The sequence below is a fragment of the Caenorhabditis remanei genome, chromosome V (assembly GCF_010183535.1).
Source record: "Caenorhabditis remanei strain PX506 chromosome V, whole genome shotgun sequence".
Classification (NCBI taxonomy): domain Eukaryota; kingdom Metazoa; phylum Nematoda; class Chromadorea; order Rhabditida; family Rhabditidae; genus Caenorhabditis; species Caenorhabditis remanei.
Window position 1 is genome coordinate 11,800,444 of NC_071332.1, and position 10,827 is coordinate 11,811,270.

A 10,827-nucleotide genomic window follows, 5' to 3' on the forward strand; every position below is an offset into this window, starting at 1 on the left:
TTATCTGGAAATGATTGAAATATTTTTGAATCAGATTTGTCACGTTTCCACTCTTTCTCATCTTACCAGAAATGCGACGGCAAGTTCCGAAATCGTTACTCCTGTTTATTTTTGTAAACATACCATGTCTAAATCCCAACCAGAATATGTCATACATAAACGCTTCTTACACCCGTTTTTAATTGAGTTTATAAATAGTTTCCATGGCTCATCAACCAGAAGTTTAAGCGAGAAATGATAGCTTTTAGTTAATTTCTCGGTTTCTGGACGAACGAACTGATAAGCTTCAACTTTCGAAACTGGCAGCCCAAAATGTGTATAGTAGCAAAAAATCGATAGTGGAGAACCGGCTGAAGATGCTTGTTATCAGAATGTTAACAGATTTCAACCGAACGTTCTGGAAAAAACATTGATATCTGATATTTTTGAAGAATTTGCGTTAAAATATTTATATATGAGTTGACAGAGCTTCGAAATTGATCTAAATGTTGAATTTCCCCTTCTCAAAACCCTCGCGCGCAGGCGACTTTTCGAATTCGTATTCTCCACTTCTCTGCCTCTCACCATGCGAGAGATGCCTGTTTAACATGCAAACAACGGGAGACGCCGACGAAAGAGAGTGGTGAGAATCGTCCCGTGCGCGCGCTTTTCGTGTTGTTTCTTCTGTTTCCGACGTTCGAATATTATGAAGTTCCTGTAATTTTCGAATTTTCTTCATAAAAATTTTAATTTTGATAGATTTTCATTTAATTAATGAAGTTTTCCGTCTTTTTTGACCCTCTGACATGATTTTTTATGCGTTTTCAGCAGATTTTCGAATTTTTTAGATGAAGTTTCAAATTTGGATGCAAAATTTATCAACAAAATTCAACATTTCGTTTTTTTTTAAATTAATTGTTGTTTTTCGTGTATTTTATCATGTTTTACTAAAAAAAGTTTCAGAAAGTTGAGAATCTCCGCTGATTAGATATTTCGATCCTGTAAGTTTCCAAAAATTTCGAAAAAAAATTTTATCGACTCTGTATTGTAACACAAGAAAAATCACAAATTTTACCTCAGAAAAGTCGATACCGCCGCAAAATAATAGTTTGTTTTAAAAAAAGCCGTTAGTTTCCGCCGTAATATTTCCGGAATATTTCCCAACTGTTAAATTCTGAAAAAAGTAACAGACCTGAAGCATTGAAGAGTTTTATTCAAAATGGAGATCTCTCCCTGATTTAGAAGTTTTTCTGTACTATGATTCTCGAGTTATTTTGCGTTATTGTTTCGAAATTCATTATAATCAAATTAATAACTCATATTTTCAGTTAATTACCCTCCTAAAATTCACTGTGTTCTCCGGAGACTTTTCTTCTCAAAATATCATCCGTACTTACCACTTCTTATTCTCATCTGGTTCATCTTTATTTGAATTCCTGTGGTTTACCGCCAATCTTCGTCAACAATTGAAAAATTTTCAGATTTTCCCTGTTTCAACCAATGTTTTAACTTGCAAATTGCGAACAGTCATCCAAAGAATCTCACAATGGTAAGGGTTAATTAGATTGAAATTTCTTTTTATCTTACTTTTCAGAGTGATGATCCGCCAACTTTACCTGTAGGAACGGAGGTCAGCGCCAAGTTCAAGGGCGCTTATTGTGAAGCACGGATTGCTAGAATCGTCACAGAGTCGGTTAAAATCAGGGTGAGTGTGTTAATTGATTATTCTGCGAGCCAAAATTCAACTAAAAAGTCCCAGTTATTGAATTTATACTCATATTTTCACGACGAAAATCGTCCAGTCGGACAGTTTTATCCTGTTGTTTTGTGACAACGGTGCAAAAAATTTTATTTCAGGTGTTTATCAGAGGGTCAGCGAAGAACGTTTCGATACTTACAAAAAACGAATTGGTAGCTTATGGTACGATCGCTGCCGGCCAAAGAGCGACGATGCGAGTTGGTAACAAAATAGTTGATTGCTTAATCAATAATGTCAAAGATTGCAGCATATACCACGTCGGTTAGTTTGAGAGAAAAAGAAAGCAATTTCAAAAAATAAATGTTTCAGTTTTTAACGACGGAGACAAGAAGGACCTCCGACGTACTCACATGGTTTTGAAAGGGAAGCGACACTTCTCGAATGAAACGAATCTTGATTCAATGCCACTCACAAATCCGGAACAATTCTCGACTCCTGTTCGTGCTGCTGCCCAAAAAGGCGCTCAGAAAATGTACGAGTTAGAAGACAGTCAATTTAGTTTTCCTCGCTTCGTCAATTCAGATAACCTGTTCCGTTTACAACTTTCTCTAAAAAAAAATCTGAAAAAAATTCCCTGATTTTAAAAGTATTTTGAAACCGCTTATCAACAATTGTATGAATATTGCTTGATTTCAGCAAAGAAACATCGAGTGCTCGTCGTTACACAATACGGGAAACTGTAGAACGAGAACCAGTAGCAGATGACGATGAAGAAGAGGAGGACGACGAGGATCAGCGTGACATGGAACAGGCGACTACAAGTTCATCAACATCGGATAACCGGCAACAGAGAAAAGAGGATGAATCGGAGACAGAAGAGTCTGATAATGAAGAACCTGTGAGACGAAAACGAGAACATCGGATACAACGTATAGCAGGGGTGCTACTCGATGATGATGATCCAGAAGGTCCGCGACAACGAGAACCAGGTGGACGGCGAGGAGTTGATAGAGATCTTATGGATGAAACAGAACCTGGTCAACCGGAAAACGGTTCTCCAGAAAGTGCAGCTTCAGCAATGTCTAAAAAACAGCAAAAAGAACTTGACAAACAGGCGAGAAAGAGGGAGAAAGAGAAGTTAAAAGAAGAAGCCAAACTGGAGAAGGATCGGCAAAGAGAACTTGATAGGGAAAGGAAAAATAAGGAAAGACAAGAACAATCTGCAAGACGACGAAGGGAGAAATTATTCCACGGAGCAGTGGAATTGTCAAATGATAGACATGAGAGATTCACGACTCAAGCAATCGTTCACCCATCCCAACATTATATCTTGAGAAAAGTTCGACGAAAGTTGCAGAAGAAAGGAAGACGACGTCATCGACATGAAAGATACAGATTACGTAACTTCAGGCTTTACGCTAGATGGAGAGATTTGACTAGTCGAATTGGGCTTTCTTTCTCCGCAAGGTTTCGAAAACAATGGATGCGAATGACGGATGCTGAATTTATGTCGAAAATTCGAAACTATAAGTTGATGAGAAGTAAACTTCGTGCGAAAATAGTTCGGTTGTGGATGAGAAGGCAGGAGAAATCTCGTCGTGTTAAATTTGTTGTCTATCACGACGAACCAAAACTAGCAACTAAACTCCTCAAGTATGTGGAGAAAGAAGAAGAACGACCGGTAAGTTTTGTAATTTGTTTTCTTATTTACTTTCGACGTTTTTTTTCAGTTAACATTTGCCGAACGTATGCAAGTTCCCCACGAAGATCTTCAAACTTCAACGTTTCGTTCGCACTTCTTGAATCAAACGTGGTATCCAGCCGTTCTTTTTCCTGGTGTAAAAACTGACCCACGTGGCTCGCAATGCCTACAAAGAGATATTCGTCATATGGGAAACGGAAAAGTGATGACGGTTTGGGAGGATCATTTAATTCCATTCGATTGGCTACCAGTGTTCGACGATAAAGAGATGAAGAAAATCGTTGAACAGCGACCACCAGAAATGAGATCTCAATTCACTCTCGCGATGAAGTTTGCTTTGAATTATACTCTCGAACGTAAGTTTCAAATTCAGAAAATATGTTTGAGATCCGAACATATCTCGCAGTCAAACGGTATGAAGGAAACAATTATTCAACTTATGAGAAAGCTGTTGAAACTCCAGAAATAATAAGGAAAATCTTAAAACTGCATATCTACATTCGTCAGAATCCAGTTGAAGCATTTATTCGGAAAGCGGTAGTACCGTAAATATTTTAATTGACGAACATCTTTATAAGAAGTGCACCTATAGTATAAGCTCACTCTCCGGACCCAGTTTTTTTTCTTTTTTCTTACTTTTGTCGGATTTTCGCATAATTTTGTTCAAACCTGTTTAAATCTCACTCATTTTTACCATACTTGCCAAGGCCCGAGCCTTTACAAAAACAGGCTTAAAAAATCAATTTTTGCCATTTTCGAAGATTTATCACATTTTCACTGTTAAAATACCTTTCGATACTCATTTGCAAATATAAGGTGTGTTTTCGTGTAATAATGTTATGAATTAAATCAAAACTTGTAAAACCAGAACCATTCTTCGAAATTGTAAGCCATGTCCCACCAGTACACAAAAAATCAATAACTGCAACCACATTACACACTAGGAACCGACATGTATACACCATAATGCCAATAGAAGTTCCCAGAGAAAACATTTGAAAAAGAGAGGACTCGAATAGAGCGCATTGGTTTACCATTCACGAATGCGAACATTTTCGTTCTTTTCTTCCTAAACGCCTTTTTCTCTACTTTCGCATCGGAATTGAGACATAAAAGTGGTTTTTTATAGTTTTCGGGGTGAGTTTTTTTTTCCAATTTTTAGAAAGTTTTCGATTGCGATCGACATAGGAAGTTTTCCAATGGGTTTATCTTCATATTCGCAGTTTTCATTCAAAAAAGTCATGATTTTGTCATGGATTTTTGTATTTTCCTTTATGATTTAGATCGATCTGACTCAACTCTCTACCTTTCGAATTCTGGCACCTCTTTTACCAGCTTCTGTGTGTTAACAACAGAGTAAAAAATTTATCGATTTATTTTTTATGCAAAAGCCGGAATCGTACTCTTTTACAACAGAAAACTTTCGAAAAAATATCGAGTAGAAATTTGAAAAAATCTGACTAACTCTACTCATATATAATTTTTTTCCAGAAATAAACCGTCCACATCTGAACTTAATGTTGGAATGGACTCGACGAAAACAGTATCATCTACCTCGGAGGTATCTTCCGCCAGAACTCCCAACAGCTCCGTCTCCATCAAAACGGAATGAACAAGCTGATGATAATCCATTGCACGATGATTCCGATGAAGATTATGATTCGGATAGTTCAATCAAAAATGCCACAACGGAAGATAAAGATCGATTCATCGCAATGCTAATGCAAGCACACGACTCTGATTATACTATACTGGACACAACTCCAACGATTCAGGGACATGACGTCGATCTTCATTACTTGTATTGTTTAGCACTGAGACTGGGAGGACCGAAGAAAGTATACGCAAGCAATCCATGGGCAGAATGGGCAAAAAAGTTAGTTCCACAGGCTGTTAACGCTGAGGATGAGCTCAAGGAGATATTCAAGACATGTTTGGAAAACTATCTCACGATCAGTACAAAATTGAGTTGGCCAATGGAAAATTTGGCAGCGAGGAATGAACGGAAAGTTGTACTCCCTGGACAATATTCGGAGAACCGGAAAAAACGAGCGTTGGCTTTGCAAAACCTACAAGGCCAACAGAATTCAAACCAACCGACACCTGGAACCGGTAGAGGTCGTGGTGGTGCTCGTGGAGGAGCACGGAAACGAAAAGAAGCGTCTCATGATGGTTCGAGTGACAAGAAAAGAGTTAAGCAATCAATCTCTAGAGGGACAACTGCTTCTCCAAGGATCTCAGAAGATCGATCTCAACAACCAGGACCGTCTAACGCTGTCTATGATGACTATGACGATGATGATTCATTCGAAATCACAATTGACAGAGAATCCGCTAAAAAGAAGAAGTCGAAGACGCTCGGTAGGAGAAGTGAAAGAGAGGGGAGCACATCGGCTGGTCCTCCTAAGAAAGGAAGGCCTCGTAAGCATCCGTTACCAGGATCATCGAATTCTTCTGCAACTCCCAAAGCGGCTGAAAGAGAGCGAAGAGGGTCAAATAGAGAAAGCTTTCCAGAATATGCTAGAGCTAACATGTAAGTTTCAAATTATTCAGAGCCATAAAGCTAATCAGAGTCATTTTGGAAATTTCAAAAATAAACTAATTTCAGCATCTCCGACATTAAACTGAATGACAGAATCTGTGCCTCCTATCATGAGCAATGGTTCAAATCACAAGTCTCCATTACATATGAGGATATCTCTGTAGAGCTATTAGATATAATGCTGCAACTCCAGGAAAATATAGATTCAAACTATCACAGGCAATTATATTTCGAATCCATCGAGAGATTATGGGAAACAATGAAAGTCACGGCTCATTATATCGGGTGGAATTCAAGATATGATGAATCTATGCCGTTGACCAAGATAATGGTTACAAATGAAGCACAACAAGAAGCGAGGAGACGTTTTCTAGACCTTCCAAATGGAGATAAGTTACATCCAGACACATTGTCGATAGTAGAGGAGGCATATTGTCAAGAAAGCGATCTTATGTTACGGCCGAATTATAAGAAACTGGCGAGAGAAGCATTAAGACCTTCTGTACCTCAACAAGTCAGTGCTCCACGTGTGGATGATGATGATATGGATATAGATGATGACAGCATGCGACGTCGTCAAAGAAATCTAGTAGATCAGGATGAAAGATCAGACGATTTTGATTTCGATCCGGTGCCAACTCAAAATGGACGACGAGGAGATTCAGAAGAGACAGAAGGCAATAAAAAAGATTCGGACGATGAAGATAATGTGTCGGTGGATGATATGAAGATGGAAGTGGAAGAAGAAAGAGGTATTCATGAGGAATCTCCAGAACTCGGCCTCAAATCCTCATCTGGTTCACCAGGAGTTTCAAAGGCCGTGTCTCGTGAATCGTCTCCAGTCACAAGTGAATCCAGAGAGCAATCTGTGGAGTCATCGAAGTCTTCCGAATCATCACGTTCTTCTAAATCTTCAGAATCACGAAAAGTTTCGAAATCTCGAGACTCCGTAGAAACATCAGCATCTGAAGAGCTTGGAGAGAAGTCGGTTCAAAGATCATTGTCTCCAGAAGCTGAAAAAGTAGTTGCTGATTCTCAACCAGATGATGCTCCTACAAGGTCTCCAGATTCTTCTCCTGGTGCTGAATCTGTCACTCCAGAACCCACTCCAAGAGATGTTGGTCAAAAAGACCTTACTTTAGAAGAGAAAGGAGTTCGCACTGAGACAGAAGTTTTCAGTTCTTCGACAAAATCAATTGAAGAGACTCCAAAAATCGAAAAAGATTTGGAATCAGATTCCGATGAACCAGAGTATCCAGATGATCCATTGTCTTCGTCTCATGCTGAAGACGGATCAGATCTACATGAAAGCAACTCGGCGGAGGGGCCCCTCAGTACAATCGAAGACTCAAATTGTAAGTATATTTATTGATTTCAGAAGTATTTTGATTATATACGAACACTTTTCTTTCTAACGTCCCAAATATTTTTGATCAAACTTCAGAAATGTTTTTCTTTCTATGCTTTCTCACTCTCACAACATTTTCCTCGGTTCCTCCCAAGCTTTATGCATACTTTCTCGCAGAAATCAATAATTATTATCATGAGAAAGGACATATGTTCGACGAATTTAGGCGCAGAAACATATAGTACTAATACGACTTGAGAAATCTTTATTTTAAAAGCGTGAATTTCAAAGTCAGCTCTTACACAAGTTTTTCAGATACTCCGCAAAAAACAATGCCATCATGTCCATCTGTCAATGTTGAACGATCGGGACCGTTGACTCTTGACGAAGTTCCAGTACCATCAGCATCCACGTCATCCGGTCCATTGGAGAAAGAAGAAATCGCTACTGAATCAGATGATCAGCGGAAAAGAAGTAACACAGTTAGCTCGGTGGATCAGCCACTCAAAAAGCGTCCACGACGCGCCAGTGAAAGATCAGGCGGAATCGATGAGGGATTAAGAATGAGGAGTCCAGAACAACGACACAGTAACCCCTTGGTTCATCAAATGTCGTCTGGAGTACTCACGCTAGAAATGACACATCGACCGGAATCATCTGGACCAATTGAACCGCAATCTATTCGGAAAAGTGCAGGAGCGGGTAGAAGGAGAACAGGTTCGTATTTATAAAAAGTTTAAATAATTCGATCATCCGCTCAATCTGTTTCTATTTCAGTTCTAAACCATTATTTTCAGCATCACCTAATCTGAACACCTCGGGACCATTAACTCTTCATTCTCCACAACCTTCGACTTCAATTATTCTCACTCAGAACGTAGTATCTATTACTCCTAAAGGACGTCCGCCAGGAGCTTCTCCACAGTTAGGAAGGCCCAAAAAACTAGTGACACCAGTTGTCACTGTTCCATCCACATCATCTAAGAGCGCAGAACTTAAAGAAGAGAAGACGGAGGAAATTCCAGAAGCGTCAACCGAGACTACTGCGATTGCTGTGGAGCCAACTGTTGTTGCAGAAATTCGCAAAGAAGATGATGTTTCTGAGCACAGTACATCTCCAGAAGATGAAGATGATAAGCAAGAAACTGAATCCTCGTCAGAACAAAATGATATGAATATCACACCAAAAGGAACTACGATAAGAGGTGGAAAAAGGAAGAGAGGCGGACGGTTCGGAGGATCGTACACCACAAGACCAGTCAAATCTGCAAGTGTCTCAGCGAGAAAGAATCAGAATCAGGATACTAGTCAAAGTGTAGACGATATTGAAGAGAAGGAGACAGATGAACCAGAACCATCCGGAGCGTCGATTCCATCAACACCATCATACTCTTCACGTGACGGTTGGACTCAGCAGAAACAACGGATGGCTGAGGAAATGAGAAAGGACGGATCAGATCGCAATTTTGATGAACTCGACCTTGCGAATTTCGACCTGATTATCGCAGGCGCACCGGCTGAGGATATAAATATGTATCTGGAGGAACGGACAAATGAGCTCCGGGAACTTTATGCAAATACGAAATACGAATATTTGACACTCGAGAAAAGATTCCGAAAGACGCATGAGGCGAAAAGTAAGAAATAGCGAGATCGTTTAAATATCCTAATTCAACATTTTCAGAGAAAGCGGAGACTGAAGCGTCGAAATCTCCATCTGTGATAGATGAACCATCTACCTCTGCATCACCTTCTACCTCCAAAAACTGAAAGCATTTCACATCAATTTTTCCCGGTTTTCTTCGCTAACACATTAGCATTTTCCTGTTTCAAAATATGCAATATAAGTTTTCGGATTGCGGACAGCCGCCGGTGAGATTTTAAATCGCATCTTTTTTTCTCTCGAAACGGTCTCGCAGTGTAGTTTACAGTCTTGCAAACTTTAAAACTACAGTTTTCCATGTTTTCAACATCGAGATCATTCTGAACTAATCTGCTGTTTAACTCTCCCACCGGAGATGCTCCGTAAACCGAAAAAAATATTGCCCATCTCCTGAAATCCCCAGTTTGTTGTTTTTCCCATCCCAATGATCTTAAATCCCGAATAGGTCATTTATTGATTGTCTCGTTTAAACTGAAATAGGATCTCATCTTCTGTTATTTTTCTGTTATTTATTGAATATTCATTGATTCATAATGACGAATAGCTCATTTAGTGTAAATTTGACTCTTCCCAATTTATCCAAGTTTTCTTCTCTTTTTACAAAATCTCACTTAACTCAGTTTTGCCTTTTTTCTTGAAAACGATGCTCTTTGTCCACGTAGGCTATGGAAATGATACATGTTTCAATGATAGTACTAGTCATATTGCGTAGTTCTCTCGAATGTCGATAATTGTTTACCGGGTTTTCTTCATTAGTTGACAGCACATTTGAAATATCAGGTTCCTCAAATTTGGACATTCAATCCAACCACCAATATGATCCCTCTTGCATCTCCTCCCTGAAAAAGAAATCTCAAGTTTTTATAATGATAATTTTCCCCGTAATATTGCTTCATTAATGTTATTATTTTCTCGTTTATTCAGTCGAACCGATTATTTTTTGTAACCTTTTAAAATGTTCTTTAATTGCAAAAATTGATTTAGTCCCTATCAGTCCCATGTACCAACTACTTTAACAATATTCATCTGACGTGTTTTTAAATTTTCTCTCGATTAGTAATAATAAAACGAGATATAGGTCATTCAGACTAAACAATTGTTCCTTACGATCAACTTTTTCTCGAGTTATATCACGCTGAAGACAAGGTTTGAAGCCTATTATGTACCGTGAACACTAAGAAACTATGTAAATATCCCAGAAAAAATGGAAGAAACGGAGACTTTCATTCCGAGCAGACTAATACAACTCAGCATTTCTTTTACAGCCAACTTCATATAACTTATTCTAAAATGACAATTTACAATGTGTATATATTCGATCGTGAAGGACAATGCCTGTATTATGATGAATGGTTTCGAACGAAACAATCAGGATTGGCACCAATTCAAGAATATAAATTAGTATTTGGAATGATGTTATCAATGAAATCATTTGTTGATCGATTGGCGACAAACGATTCGAATCAAACGGTGAATTATTATAAGTAAGACTTTTTGCGAGAAGAATGAGAAATTCAAATATCTTTTCAGGACTTCCGCCTATAAAATGACATTTCTTGAATCAGCCACTGGCATCAAAATAATGTTGAATACTGATCCAAATGCCACGGGGATTCGAGATCTTCTTCATAAAATCTATCAAGCGTGGACTGAAACATCAAATAGTGCAGCTAAAATGGAACTGTTCGCATCGAATCCTCCAAATGAAAACTTTTTGAAAAGTCGAGTTAGGGATATTGTTATGAAACATCAGGCATACGTTTAGTAGAATGGTGAGTCGGTGAGCAGACATCCGGACAGACAGTTGCAACAGTATCCCCCTATTTTGTTTCCTTCGTTTTGTCGATAGATATCTTGAATCGATTTTGGGATAAACAGACAAAACATTATGCTA

The 10,827-nt window shown here is 38.7% G+C and overlaps 2 protein-coding genes across 2 annotated transcripts; both read left to right on the forward strand.

Annotated features, from left to right (window-relative positions):
• Positions 1-1,236: 1,236 nt before the first annotated feature.
• On the forward strand, positions 1,237-9,040 carry GCK72_019153 (uncharacterized protein; the record flags this gene model as incomplete). Its single annotated transcript, XM_053732898.1, has 13 exons — positions 1,237-1,257; positions 1,308-1,395; positions 1,461-1,528; positions 1,574-1,684; positions 1,837-1,999; positions 2,048-2,210; positions 2,375-3,359; positions 3,409-3,736; positions 4,872-5,913; positions 5,989-7,277; positions 7,586-7,987; positions 8,068-8,907; positions 8,955-9,040. 13 exons carry the CDS (start codon positions 1,237-1,239, stop codon positions 9,038-9,040), a joined length of 5,586 nt encoding a protein of 1,861 aa, XP_053581811.1.
• A 1,183-nt stretch (positions 9,041-10,223) lies between these two features.
• GCK72_019154 (uncharacterized protein) lies at positions 10,224-10,698 on the forward strand (the record flags this gene model as incomplete). The annotated part of the gene is made up of 2 exons (XM_003115406.2): positions 10,224-10,417; positions 10,464-10,698. 2 exons carry the CDS (start codon positions 10,224-10,226, stop codon positions 10,696-10,698), a joined length of 429 nt encoding a protein of 142 aa, XP_003115454.1.
• Between the last annotated feature and the right edge of the window lie 129 nt (positions 10,699-10,827).